At 35.4% G+C, this 15,163-nt stretch overlaps 1 protein-coding gene across 10 annotated transcripts in view; it reads right to left on the bottom strand.

The window, feature by feature from the left end:
• Window positions 1-15,163, bottom strand: part of LOC307185133 (general transcription factor IIH subunit 2) — a 66,735-nt gene that overhangs the window by 44,903 nt on the left and 6,669 nt on the right. For 5 of the 10 annotated variants that reach the window (XR_013827889.1, XM_079918942.1, XM_079918950.1 and 2 more), the window contains exons 8-15: window positions 12,077-12,182; window positions 10,752-10,842; window positions 10,499-10,586; window positions 9,887-9,994; window positions 8,046-8,109; window positions 6,243-6,346; window positions 5,573-5,675; window positions 3,347-3,386 (exon numbers count right to left, since the gene is read on the bottom strand). Coding sequence is in view for 9 of the 10 variants with exons in the window: in XM_079918942.1 (XP_079775068.1) it covers window positions 3,347-3,386; window positions 5,573-5,675; window positions 6,243-6,346; window positions 8,046-8,109; window positions 9,887-9,994; window positions 10,499-10,586; window positions 10,752-10,842; window positions 12,077-12,182 (704 nt within the window). In the remaining variant the exon portion in view is untranslated. Of the gene's footprint in view, window positions 1-832; window positions 1,551-3,346; window positions 3,387-5,572; window positions 5,676-6,242; window positions 6,347-8,045; window positions 8,110-9,886; window positions 9,995-10,498; window positions 10,728-10,751; window positions 10,843-12,076; window positions 12,183-14,426; window positions 14,455-14,663; window positions 14,719-15,163 lie in introns of those variants that run through there. The other 5 variants (XM_079918947.1, XM_079918946.1, XM_079918943.1 and 2 more) reach the window with 5 other exon arrangements.

Raw genomic sequence — 15,163 nt, 5'->3', positions numbered from 1 at the left:
TTGCAGTGTGCCGGCTTCTCATTGTGGTGGCTTCTCTTGTTGCGGAGCACAGGCCCTAGGCATATGGGCTTCAGTAGTTGCGGCACATGGACTCAGCAGTTGTGGCTCGTGGGTTCTAGAGCGCAGGCTCAGTAGCTGTGGTTCACAGGCTTAGTTGCTCCGCGGCATGTGGGATCTTCCCGGACCAGGGCTCAAACCTGTGTCCCCTGCATTGGCAGGCAGATTCTTAACTACTGTGCCACCAGAGAAGCCCTCTCTATAATTTTGAGACTAGAAATTCCTCCTTATGTCTAACTAAAATATTCACCTTAACCTTATCAAGTATACAAATAAACCCCAAAATTGTAGAAAGAGATAAAGCAGCCCCCAAAAAGGCACTCAATGTCCCTTTTATATACAGTACTGTGAGTGTGTGTCTAATATATTTCTAAGTAACTCTTCAAGAGGTGCCTACTCATGGCCTTTCTTTTACTTCAAGTAGGGGGAGATAAAATATTCTGATTATGTTAAAGGCATCTCCTTCAAGCCACTGATACCTCTTGTGGACAGAGCAAAAGGAAAGAAGACAGCAGTTAATTTGGTTACCTAGAGCCGAAGTCTGTTTACTTGTAAAGAACCATTTGGGTCTAGGCGCAAAGAGTATGACTCTTGGGAGAAAGATGTGTACTTTGGTCAAATTATGTCTTAGTGTGTGTGTGCACACATGTGTTGCTAAAAATACATAATTCTTTCTAATAACCTATAAGGGAAAATAATCTGAAAAAGAATATGTATATATATATATATATATATATTAAAAAAAACTGAAAATAATGCATATTCCTGGGCTTCCTCCAAGATTTATTGAATAGACTCTCCAGGGTGGGATTACATTTTCTTTACTGATAACATTCTTCACTAAGAATTGTTATTTATAAAATCATGAATATCATAGTTAAACTCAATCTAGAGTGACTAAAGTTCATAGATTTAAAATAAACATACCTTTGCTATGGAAACCTGATTCACTCTCAGAAGGGTATATCCTAGAGAGAGTCCTGCCTATAACAGTATATCTTCATTGAACCTGAAACATGGACCTCATCATACATTCTCACCTACATTTTTCTGATGACCCAGGGTGGGAAAGTTGAGGGGGATTAAGTTAAACAGTCCCTGGGTATGAACCCGAGTGAGGCTAACAAGGATACTTCATTAACCTGAACTATAAAAGGTAAGCCAGTCTCAGATAACAAACCACCAAAATGGTGGTATTAGATATACACCATTAAGTAAATACTTTACCAATCATTACAGAGGAAGCTTTAAAGTAATAGGTTTCTTAGACTTTCCTTTCGAACTGTTCTTCACTGGAGTTTCTTCTAAAGAATCATTTTATTTACAGTCGCAAATGTCTTTTTAACACATTCAATGTGTATTATATGCTGGAATCAAATAGCTGAAGGAGCTGGAATCTTATGAATACAGCCAGGACAACAATGGAGAGAGTCATGAACAAAAATATCACAGTCCACACAAAAAACATTTTGGCACACAGTGCAAACATAGACCTGCAGTGAAAAGAAGAAAACTAAATTTAAAAAGTAGTTTCCAAAAGTTAGGTACAGCATAGTTAGAAGACATTCAAGTTGCTTTGCTCTTTTATATCTCTATCACTTTTTCCCTACTCACCTACCAACTTTATTAGTTCCAATGTACTATATATTCTCAAATAGAAGGCAATTAATTTCTTCCAAAAAAGTATTCCTTAGAAATGAGGGAAGGGGCTTCTCTGGTGGCTCAGTGGTTAAGAATCCGCCTGCCAATGCAGGGGGCATGGGTTCAATCCCTGGTCCATGGAAGATCCCACATGCTGCGAGCAACTAAGCCCGTGTGCCACAGTTACTGAGCCTGCACTCTGGAGCCCACGAGACACAACTACTGAAGCCCATGCGCCTAGAACCCGTGCTCTGCAACAAGAGAAGACACCGCAATGAGAAGCCCGTGCACCGCAACGAAGAGTAGCCCCTGCTCATTGCAACTAGAGAAAGCCTGCGCACAGCAACAAAGACCCAATGCAGCCAAAAATAAATAAATGAGATAAATAAATTTATAAAAGAAAAAAAAAGAAATGAGGGAATAACTTCGTTTTTGAGTCCTTAAAGTCCCCTGGGGACTTCCCTGGTGGCGCAGTGGTTAAGAATCTGCCTGCCAGTGCAGGGGACACTGGTTCAAGCCCTGGTCTGGGAAGATCCCACATGCCGCAGAGCAACTAAGCCCGTGTGCCACAACCACTGAGCCTGCGCTCTAGAGCCCGCGAACCACAACTACTGAGCCCGTGCACCACAACGACTGAAGCCCGCACGCCTAGAGCCCGTGCTCTACAACAAGAGAAGACACCGCAATGAGAAGCCCTCGCACTGCAACAAAGAACAGCCCCCACTCATCACAACTAGAGAAAGCCCACGCACAGCAGCAAAGACCCAATGCAGCCAAAAATAAATAAAAATAAGATAAATTTATTTAAAATAGATGGTGTCTTCTTAAAAACTTTCAAATGAGTCAAATAGTGGTTCTAGTGAGGATGCAGCTACTGATGTCAAAGAGGCATGTAAAACTTAATAAAATTGTTTTTTTGATTGTTTTTTTATATATATATTTGGGTTTTTTGGGGGGTTTTTTTGGCATGCCTCAAGGCTTGTGGGATCTCAGTTCCCCAACCAGGGATTGAACCTGGGCCACGGCAGTGAAAGCACCGAATCCTAATCACTAGACCACCAGGAAACTCCGATACAACTGTTTTATGAAATGTGAGAGTAGAATAAAACAAGCCATCCTTTCAACTAATATTTGATATAGTTTATAAAGTATAGTTTTAAATATGGACATGTAACTAAATTAACAAAAAATTAAAACTAGACAGTGATCTATCTTATTTGCAACTTTATATAAGTTTATATGTTCAAATTGGCCCCATCGAAATTTTAAAAAATATTTTCTCAGTGGCACAATGGGGGAATAACCTTTGGTCTGCAGTCACCTTAAATGGTAACTTCAAAATAAGTTATGAGTGCCTAAAGTACAACATGGAGAAAAAAACTTTTAGTATTTCCAAACTAGTATTTCAGTATTTCAGTTTAGCTTACAAACTGAAAAAAAGTACTAAAATATCTTTATAGCAAAATTAGAATGCAGAATTACAAAACAACTGTTTGTAATAGCTCCCATTTTATCTCTACCTACTGTTATACTTCTAAGGAATAACCTGATATGAGCCTGGTCTTTAACAATCTATTGAAAACTTATAACACTATTTCCTCAATATTTATTGTACAATACTTAATATTTACAAAGCACATGAACTTACATGTTGGTCTTTCAATTCCCCCTGACAGGCATAACAAAATCTGAAAAAGAAAGTTTAAGAATCATTTTGTTAAGGACTCACTCATTAAAATAGCTCAGGAAAATTTCAACAAGAATTCTCTTATTAATAAGTACAGTTGACCCTTGAACAACACGCAGGCTAGGGGTACCAATCCCCGAGGTCAAAAATCCGAGTATAACTTTACAGTTGGCCCTCTGGCTCTCTGACCCTCCATATCAGCAGTTCCACATCCAAGGATTCAACCAACTGTGGATCATGTACTGTAGTATGTATTTATGGAAAAAATCTACAAGTATGTGGACCCTTGCAGTTCAAATCCGTGTTGTTCAAGGGTCAACTGTAATTATCTTTACATATGATTTTTAGGAGAAAGAATTAAGAATACCAGTAATTTAAGAAAATTCCACAGTAAATCCCAAGGTCATCTGACAGCTTAAAATCTTCCTTAAACAAATTTTATTTTATTTTCATCAAGGTTAAGTATGAGTATGATTTCTCAGCTTGTATTCTGCAAGGGAATTAAGACCTACAGAAAATGATTTGCATGATTATTTTTCAACTTTCCCAAAGACAGCAGACAGCTGGTACAAGTCTAGATGGATAGAAGTTAATTTATCATAAAAATGGATGCCTAAGGGCTTAATTTTCAAGGAATGGTTTAAAGAATTAAAAGTTCTCAAAATTTATGACAAAAGAGAGCAGTTCTGTCCCTAACCACCCCCACTTCATTTCCAGAGCAAATGCTCATAGTGCTACCTCTTGGTTTTTTTTCATAGGCCATTGGCTATGATCCTGCCACTACAGAAGATGAGATTTTAATTCTCTTTCAACTATCTTGAACCAACAGCAATGGGTACACATAACTACATAGAAAGAATTGAGAATGACATTTGTTAAGTCATTTTGGATAGAACAATATTAAATGTTTAGTTTATTATGACTACATAGACATATTCATCTGAGCCATGCCATACAAATTTTCCTCTCTGTAAAACACTTTCTCCTGGAGTTAATAACTGTATTGTTATTCATAAGCTTAACTTTTCTAATTACCACTAACTCAGCCCCAACCGATCCCTGAGAAGTCTAAATAATCCTCTTGTTATGTTCAGCTACATCAGGAATTCTATAGTTTCCATCCTCTGGTGACATCTCTCCTGGAGCATTCTGACCTTCTCCAAACTAGACTGACTGTTCTCCATATCTGACATACAAGTGTCATTCTAGGACGTCATCCTACAGCTTTCTTTAGCTACTTTTGAATTAGGTAAATATTCCTATTCTCTTTCATTCATTCTCTTTCTCAATTCTTTTGAATCATCTCTTCCACAGCTTCCCAAGAAAGTCTCTTGAGACCTTACAAGTCTGAAAATATCTTTATTGTACCTGCATATTTTTTTTTGGCTGCACTGCGCGTCATGTAGGAACTTAGTTCCCTGACCAGAGATCAAACCCACACCCCCTGCATTGGAAGCACGGAGTCTTAACCACTGGACTGCCAGGGAAGTTCCTATTCTACCTACATTTAAATACCTTGGCTAGGTATATAATTCAGGTTGGTAATAATTCTCATTCCAAATTTTGAAGGAAATTGCTCCCTGTCAGCATCCAGTGTTGCTCACAAGAAGCCAAACAATTTTAATTCCAGGTCATGTGACCCAATTCTCCCTCTCCAGAAATGTTTAGGGTTAGTATTTTGCTGTGTATTCTGAAATTTCACAATGATACACTTTAGTGCAGGTCTGCCTTCAATATGTCAGGCACTTGACAGTCCCTTTCTATCTAGAAATTTTTTTCCTTCGACAGCAGAAAATATCCTTGCATATTTCTTTCATACTCTTCATTTGATCTTTTCTTTATTTTTTATATTATTTTGATATTAGGCCTTCTGGATAAATCTTCCAGTTTTACACCATGGAAATCAGCAAATGCTACAAATCGGGGCTTTTTTTTTTTCTTTTTGGAGAGCTGATTTACCAACATACCACCACTCTTACTACACATAAATGGGTTTAGGGAAATTAACAGATCTCCGGAGATCCAGATCTGTTTAAAGAATCATTTCAGTCATAAACAAGGCATTCTACATCTCATTTTCTATATTAGCAGTAATCGTGACCAAGTGAATATGACTCTTTAATGTAGTAACAATATATTCAAACATTACCACTTGTAACAGATACAAATTACTCAAAACTCATATACCTTTCTCCATTATGTTCTTCCAGGGGAATATCTTGAAAAGCATCCAAAGGAAATAAGTGATGGTAAGACCGTGCCAAGTGGGGAGCAGACACCAAAGTAAGACCTAACACATAAAGCAGAAAGACATATTTAATAAACCAAACCTCATAAAGATGATGGCTGACATGTCAAATGATATAACTTAGACTAAATATTTTCAAGTTCTTTTTTTTTAGGATTGCAGGCATTCATTTCTTTAGTTTACCTGTGGCCATAAAATGAGACTCCAGGATGGAGTCTTAGTTCAGTCACTAAGTATGTGACCTCTCTTGGCATATTTCCTTACTTATAAATTAAATAAAATTCTACAATTCTGTTACTTTAACTTCTCATTCTCCTTATATATATTTATTTTATGAAGAGCTGCAAAAACATCTACTAGATCTACTGCACTGCCTTTAAAGAACATAATTTTTTTCAGAAAGAGAATTAGGAAACTCTTTTAGAATGCCATGTTTATTTTTAAAATGGAGTACTAAGCACACAATGAAAAAAAGTAATCTATGTCTTTTTTCACAGATTAAATCCAGAAACATAGGCAGAGCTTAATAGTTATCTTTATTTTAATAGCAATATAGGTAAGAAATTATTCAAGATTAATTTACTGGATCATGAACAGTTGGTTTCTTACCACAGATTTTACATTCAACAGGAAGCTCACAGTATTTTGCCCGACACTGTGGGCAGAAATAGCCTCCTAATGTAAGTCCTGGCTCAGTGTTGCTATCCAGATGCCTGTGGGGGGAAACATTACTTTTTAAAAAGTGATATATAAAGATGTGAGCAGTTAGAGCAAAAGCCACTCTGATTTTAAAACCTTCAAGTTGTTTCACTGCTCACTTACACTCTGTTCATTTTTGTCTTTTTTTTCCTCTCTGCATTTTGTTTTGAATAGTTTCCATTAATGTCTTTGAATTCACTCACCTTCTCTTCTTCAGTGACTAATCTGCTGTTAATCCTAATCCATCTTATTTTTCATCTAAAACACTGTATTCTTCATCTCTAGAAATTTGATTGGGGTCCTTTTTCTATCTTCTGTATCTCCTATCATACTCATGTACTCCTCAACTTTCCTGAGCATATGAAGTATATTTACAATAATCATTTTAACACCAAACCTATTACTTCTATCAACTGTGTTATTTCTGGATATGTTTCCATTCTACGATTTTTCTCCTTGTTATGGGTCATACTTTCCTACTTCTTTGCATGACTGGCAATTTTTGATTGGTTGCCAGATATTGTGAATTTTGCTCTGTTTTGGGTGCTGGATTTTTTTTTGCATTGCCTTAAATACACTGTGGCTTTTTCTGGAATATACTTAAGTAACTGTGAAATAGTATGATGCCAAGACTTGCTTTTAAGTTTGTTAGGCTGTCCAGAACAGCTGCTAGTCTAGAGTTAACTTGGTTTCATTACTGTGGACTCTATTCAATGCCTGCGGTGTTAAGAGGCCTTTCCACACTGACTAGTGGTAACATGAACTACTCCCTGCCCCATGTGAGCTCTAGGGATTGTTCTGCTGCTCCTCTCCAGTTCTTTCCCTGGCCTCCAGGAGATTCCCGGCAGGAATGTACAGATCAACACTCATTTAATGACTCACGGGGAGCTTCAGAGGAAGCTCTCCAGAGCTCTCTGTGCAGCTCTTTACTCTCGAGTACTTTGCCCTGCAAAATGGTAGCTGCTTCCACCCCCCGCCCCCCAAACTCTGAACTTTGTTTCTGAACGGAGCAAAACCTCCTGATTCTGTGTGGGTCTTCCCTCCCTGCACAGCAGCCTGGAAATCCTCTCTAGGCAGTAAGCTGCAATTATAGGGCCCACCTCATTTGTTTCTCGTCTTGCAGGGATCATTATCTGCACTGCCTGTTGTCCAATGTACGAAAAACACAGTTTTGTATATTTTGTTTGGTTTTCTGCAAGGAGACAGAAGTGTAAATCTAGTCCCTATTACACTTTTATATCTAAAGACAGTAGTCTTATTTATGAGTTTTAAGAATTACTTTCTTAAATTTACTTTTATTTTATAATTATGTAAAATGTAAAGCTCCAAAGTTAAAACAAGTTATATGCAGAAAAGTCTAGGATCTATCTCTTTGCCTTTCTCCACACATTGCATTAGTAAACATTTTTTTAGCTTTTACTTTTTGGTTTCATTACTATTTTTATTATTAATATAAACAAGTATGTGTATCTACTCAAACCTCCACCCTCTTCTTAGATGATCGGTAGCACACTATACACTTTTCTCTACCTTACTGTTTTACTTAGTAATATTACAGGAGTATATAGTTTTCACTCCTTTTTACAGCTACATAGAAAGTAATCTTCTACAAAAGCCATTACATTTCAAGTCCATCTTTTAAATTTATAACTTACAGGAAGGACTTAACAATGTAAAAACATTATCACGGACAATTTCAAGGTTTTTACTTACGCCATACTGAAAGAGGGTTTTGCATCCTGATCAGACAGAGAAGCAATGGTATGCTGAGGAAATCCTTCACAGAAGAAAATGTATTACTTTTTTTTCCTCAAGGAAACAGAAAAATTCTAGTAATAGAAACCTAAAAATGTTCCTACCAGAAAGCCCACTAAGTTGTGCAAAAGTTCTCTTTCCTGCCTTTTAGATATGTTTATTATAGCACGGTCAAACTGACAGTAATTCCCAGTTTAAAAAAGAATTAATAGTAGAGGAAATGGGGGAAAGATCTGTCCATACATATGGCCTCAGATTCTAAAGTTCATATCCATATTTTCTAATTTAACAACGCTTAACACACACTGCTTTTTAAAAAGAAAATGTGTGTAATTTTTAAATACTTTCTGATATAACAGAGGAGTCTATAATATAGTCTACTTTCATTTTATATAAGAACATACTTCTAGTTTAAAATTTTGGAATGTCCAAATCCATGCAGTCTATTTTCCATATATATTTTTAAATTCTGAAAAGAAGTCTAAGAAAAGCAGAAACCATAAAAAAAGAGACATTTCATTCTATATAAAAATTTTAAACCTATCTACATTTCAAAACAAATAAAAGTAAAGGAAAATGACCAGCTGAAAAAACATTTGCATCAGGTGACTGAAAATGGGTTGATATTCCTAAATGGTTCTAATAAATCAATTTGGAGAATTATTATAAATTTAAAAATAACTTTAAGATAGGCTAAGGAAATGTATCAGTAAATCGAAAAGATTAGCCAACATAATATCTAAAATGTACTGAGTGTTTATATCAAGCATTACTCTAAATACTTGGTCTGTATTAACTCAATCCTTGCAACACACAATGAAACAGATACTAATATCACGTGAGATGAGGAAACAGGAAAGAGAGGTTGAACAGTACTATAAATAGCCAAAAACAAGGCAGAAAAGCATTCCATCTCACTGACAGTTTAAAAATGCATATTAAACAAGGAGTCTCTTTTTTTTTTTTTTTTTTTTTTTCTGGTACGCGGGCCTCTCACTGCTGTGGCCTCTCCCGCTGCGGAGCACAGGCTCGGGACGCGCAGGCCCAGCAGCCATGGCTCACGGGCCCAGCTGCTCCACGGCATGTGGGATCTTCCCGGACCGGGGCACGAACCCGTGTCCCGTGCATCGGCAGGCGGACTCTCAACCACTGCACCACCAAGGAAGCCCCAGGAGTCTCTTTTTGTATTGAAAAAGCTGGGCTTTTTCAATTACAAATTACAAAATAGTTGGGCTTTTTCAATTTCAATTTACAAATAAATGTTTACTATAAAATAATAATTGTATAACACAGCTTTGATAAAACAGTACAGCAGATTTTATAGCTTTTTTGATTTCTTAATACAAGAATTTCTCTATAAACACAGTGTCTTTATACCTTTCTAACCTTAACAATTAAAAAAAAAAACAGTAGTGTTCCTTGAGTGACAGGACTACAAGTGAGTTTAATTTTCTTTTTACTTCTCTGTATTTCCCAAAATTGCTTCAACAGCATAATTTTCTCTAATTATAAAACATTTAAGTTAAATACAAGAAATTCTTAAACGTTAAAATAACTTGTACAAATGAGATAGAAAGTCTAGCTTGAGTCAAAATATATTTTTTTTAAATGTCTATTTTAAAATAACACAAAACAGGGAATTCCCTGGCGGTCCAGTGGTTAGGACGTGGCACTTTCACTGCAGTGGCCCGGGTTCAACCCCAGGTTGGGGAACTATTTAAGATCCTGCAAGTGGTGCGGCCAAAAAGAAAATTAAAAATAAAAATTAATTAATTAAATAACACAAAATAAATACTTACCCATACGAATAAGTGAGCATTCAGAGCTTGAGCTAGCAGGAGGAGGACTAACATGATGTGTCAGCAATTCTTTGTAATGGCTTTCATCTAAAATAACATGGTATGTGCCTAACAAGACGAGAAGTAAAAGAGAAGAAACAACAGCTTTCCAGACATAAGAATGAACTGTAATTTCTATATAATTCTGTAAAAGTTTTACCATCTGAAAATGTTCATTTTCAAAGTAAGTTCTTAAGTTAAATTATCATTTTTCAAAAACTTTATTTAAATAACATCTCTAAATTGACTTCTCTAGGAATAACTGTAATTACAATTTAATTAAAGCCAAGTTACAAGTTCTTCACTAAGTATTAATATAGTAAAATTTCTAGCTTTTCAAGAGTTATAATGCTTCCTCTGAACACTGACATAACTACTGAAAATTCCTCGCATTCTGAGATGATATCTTATAGAATTGGTAATATATTTAATGTAACTACCCATATTTTGGACTTCAGCACATGAACTGATTTAAGTTTAGCAGCTTAAAAAAACATATAAAAACATCCTAATTAATAGATTGTTACTTTACATAGTAATTATGAGTAAATACTGAAGATTCTAGATATATACCACCAGTTTCACGAGCAAGCACAGTGCAAACCCGAACCTCTGCAGACAATCCAATAACAGACACTCTAATTTTAGCTGCCTTTAGGGTCTTCGTAAAATCCAAGTAAATGGTGAGTTTTGAGGGAAGAAAAAAAATTGAATAATTAATGTGTTTGAAAAATAGAATGTTCTGAAAACTAGTAATAAATTCACTATAGAATTCTCTTTAGAGTTGTAACTTTGATTTTGATTATGAAGAAATTATTGGTTCTACCTTGATTAGGTCATAGATATTAGATGGATCACAGGTTGTGAGACTGCTAAAGATGATTAGGACTTCTCTACTTGTATGTCCGGGCATGTGTCTAAAGAAAGATAAAAACCACTCCAATTAGGTATAACAAATTACACTAATAAAAAACTTAACTCAGAAACAATAGTACCCATGGTTTACACACTTAGACTGCAGAATAACCCCATTTATTTCAGTATTACAAAGGAATGAATTGTGAGTATACTCTAAAAACCTTAATGCCAATTTTTCTAAAATTAGCTACACACTTAAAAAAAATTCATTGATTCACTTATTCATTCAATAAACATTTCTTGAATACTCTTTTAAGTTCTGGGGATAAAGTGATAAAGAAGACCAACAAGGTTCCTGACATCATGAAGCTTACATTCTAATAGATTTGTTTCATACAAAGTCTAAAGTGTACTTTGGAAAGTGTGACAATACCATAGGAATCAACTTTAAGGTGCATATGTGTGGCTTGAAAATAGTAACATACTTCTTTTTTAAAGACAATTTAATCTCATGTTGATTCAGTCATAATATTCATAAACAGTAATGTTTGTGTACCATTTAATTCAATGATGGTTTACGGGATTTTAAGATGTGATGAACTGTTCTCCTCTATACCAAATAGATATTTCTATGCTTTTTGGAGCAACTTTATCGATTATTTATAGCTTTCCTGCTTATATTTTCATTGTTAGGCTCAGCTTTCACTTGTGGATGCTGCTGTTGTGCCTACCTTCACTATGTGTGTTACCTCCTTCTCATCTACTTCAAAACTAAAAAAGTATCATATAAAGGTATAAAAATCTGAGTCAGGACAGACTATCCAGGGATAAAATATATAAGCTTTAAATATATTGAATACTTTCTTTGGGGCTTTAACTATATTCCACATAGTTAAACTTGCTAGAAAAGTGCTATTAATTTATAGATGTATTACAAAATAAGTTAATAAAAACCAATGTATAACAAACTCAGTTATTATACCACATTAAATTCCACATACAATCAATTTTCAATAAAATATTTTTTATATTTCTTTTGTACTACTAATATTACTACAGCTTTAATTATATTTTTCTAAAACCTTTAAGGATATACCTCAGCAACTAAAATGTAAAATAAAAATTACTTACCAACACCATACTAAATATTATAAATGACATTACATATTTCTTTCAATAATGATTTCATTACAGCTGGGTTTATGGAGACGCATATTAACATATTATCATTTCAACTTAACTCATTCAAAAAACTTTGAAATAAATTATAAACAATAAGTGTAAAATACTAACTTTAGAGTCTGCATAGCCATGCTTAAGGAGTTATAAAGAGATGGCTCTCCATGGCAAGTCATATCTACAGCTTTCTTCAAAGATATTATGTGTTTCCTTGAGTTTCCTAAAATAGAAATGGAATAATCTACTTTTAATAAAAATAATCTATATACACATTATATAAATTTACCTTTCTCCCAAATTTACATATCTATGATGTTAAACAACAGAATCCCTTTGATTTACATTTTTAGCAAGTTGCAATTTTTTTCGAATTTTTGAATTTTATTTTATTTATTTTTTATATAGCAGGTTCTTATCAGCAAGTTGCACTTTCATCAGAAATGTTTTGTTACATAGTCTCACTCGTACTGAAAAAACAGAATACAAATAATCTGTCTATTAGCACACATTTTAATAATATTAACCTAGAGTGCATATATTTTTACTCTTAATATTTCCTATTTCATCATTTTTAATACTAATATATGTTCACATTTTAACATCTCTGAAATCACGATGTGTCTTACAATCATTGGCAGCCAGGCAGCGTTTGTGACACAGCTGTCACTGCCTGCTCATGTGCGAACCTATGAATGCTGTTGATGTGTTGCTGCTTCAACTGTATCATGTGCATTGTTTGTGTTGTTCACGTTGAGTTTAACTGCGATTTAAAGTGTTTTTAGAAAGGCTAATACAGACGGTTATATTTTTATGTAGAAAGGCATGGAACAGAACAGTGAGGTGTAAATTTGTTATTGGTGAAGCAAAAACTCAGATAGAAGAATGCCTGCAATTCCATTTTTTTCTTCAGGGGTAAAAAACAAGCACTTTATAAGACCCAAGAAAGAGGATTTCCACAAAGAGACAAAACTGTGTTACGTTGTTATTGAAATAACATCTGAAAAGACTGTCTGTCTCATGCTAAGCAATACAAATGAAGGGAAGAAAAACTGCCAAATTCTTTAGAATACTTGACAGGCATGTCAAACCACCAAGAAGCTGGTATGAACAATTCACATATCATTTGACATTGTATCAAAGGTTAATTGCTAGAGTGTTTCCTTCTTGATGGCTCATAAAATAAAGGTATCTTACAAATGACAGAATCTGAGATTCAATAAAATATGGTATTCTTCAGACATTTCCTCCTATTTCAACATTGTCTTCATATTAATTAACAACAATGAAACATCGAGTTTATCATATAGCAAACTACCTTCATACCACTGAACATTTAATTTCCAATCTGTCACTATTACAGTGAGTTGGCCAGAGTTCGTTCAGGTTTTTCTGTAACATCATCGGAAAACCCCGAACGAACTTTCTGGCCAACCCAATACATACCACTGCAGACAGTATATTTGTAGAGTGAGGCTTTTTCTTCTTTCATAACATTTCCTAAGTATACTCCAAGGAATATTTTTTTTAATACCTTTTTTTTTCCCTCTTGGCCGTGCCACACGGCTTGCGGGATCTTAGTTCCCCGACCAGGGATTGAACCCGTGCCCTCAGCAATGAAAGTGCGGAGTCCTAACCACAGACCACCAGGGAAGTCCTCCAAGGAACATTTTTATGGCTCTTTTCCAGAAAATGTTAAACAAATTAACCAGACTATCAGCATTATAAGTACCAGTTTCTCCATGGTTCAGCAAGCCATATATTGCTTTTGAAACTTCATTTTGGTCATTTAAAATATGTAAAATGTTGTTGAGTGGGCTTTTTTTTTTTTAACACTAGTTTGGCTAAACTTTCTTTTTTAATAGTTATTTAATTCCTCTTTTTTTCTGGCATGCACTGTTTATCTTCTTTGCCCATACATCTACTTGGAGCTTCTTGGTGTTCTTATTTATTTGAATAAGCTTTAAAATATTAACCATTTGCCATAGTTAATATACAGTGGACCCTTGAACAGTAAGTGTTTGAATTATGTGGGTCTACTTATATGCAGATTTTTTTTCACTAAGTATGTGCTACAGTACTACATGATCTGCAGTTGGTTGAACTCACGGAGGTGGAACCACTGAAACAGAGCACCAACTGTAAAGTTATATGCAGATTTTCAACTGTGCAGAGGGTCAGCATTCCTAATTCTCAAGTTGTTCAAGGGTCAGCTATATACTGCAAGTATTTATTCTTGGAATCATAAAATTTTAGAAATGAAAAGTACCTAAGTCTAATTCCTTCATTTCATAACTGAGAAACAAATCTAATAAGTTAAGTGATTTGCCCAAAGACATATGCCTACCCAGTGGCAGGACCAACACTCAAAATCTTCTGGCTCTCTATCCACTTTTCTTTCTACCATAACATACAAAAAAATTTTTATCTCCTACTGTGTTATGAGTATAGAAAAAAGCATACTTACGTTACTGTCAGTGTGGTTTATAGCAGTGATTCTGTTCAGAGGAAGAGAGGGTACTTTCAAGAGGCCTATAAGAATCACCAGAGGATTTTTCATCTCTGTGCACCCATAGAATATTACTATTAACTTGGGGTAGGGGGCATGCAAGAGGGTCGGCCCTACATCCTTTTCTTAGGGGAACCATCCTTCCTTCACTGTATAAGAATCCAGTTTAGACTACGTGGTTCAAATGGAACTTACCCTGCTTCTAACCTACTCCAGACACAGACATGTAATCCAGGCCTACCAACAAAATACTTCATTGCCTTGGCTACTTTGACGGCTCATGGATGCGCAGATCATAATCAGAGTCAATAAGAGTCCTCTTTGGAACCTGTGCTGAGGCTACGGACTAGGAGGGTCATGTAGACTTGGGCTATTAATAGCCATCTTTTCACCTCTCAGAAAACCTATCAGAGAATGAAGCCAGACAGAAACAACTATATGTGAAGTCAGCCCACCTTTCAACATGAGCCAGTAATTTCCCCTCTGCCCTTAAGCTAGTTTGTGATTTTCTGGATTACTTCCAACTGAGTTTCCTGGATGACCCCAGGCTAACATACACTTCACTACTTACTGCCATAATGAAAAATTACTAATGATGGAAGTGTGTCAATTTTATGTGTATTGGTGAGGATGAAAGGTTGAGAACCACGTTTAAGAGACAGTGTATTTTACAGAAAATAAAATAGAATTAGTGA

Source organism: Stenella coeruleoalba, assembly GCF_951394435.1.
Source record: "Stenella coeruleoalba genome assembly, chromosome: 3".
NCBI classification, from domain to species: Eukaryota; Metazoa; Chordata; class Mammalia; order Artiodactyla; family Delphinidae; genus Stenella; species Stenella coeruleoalba.
This window is presented reverse-complemented; position numbering and strand designations above follow the sequence as displayed.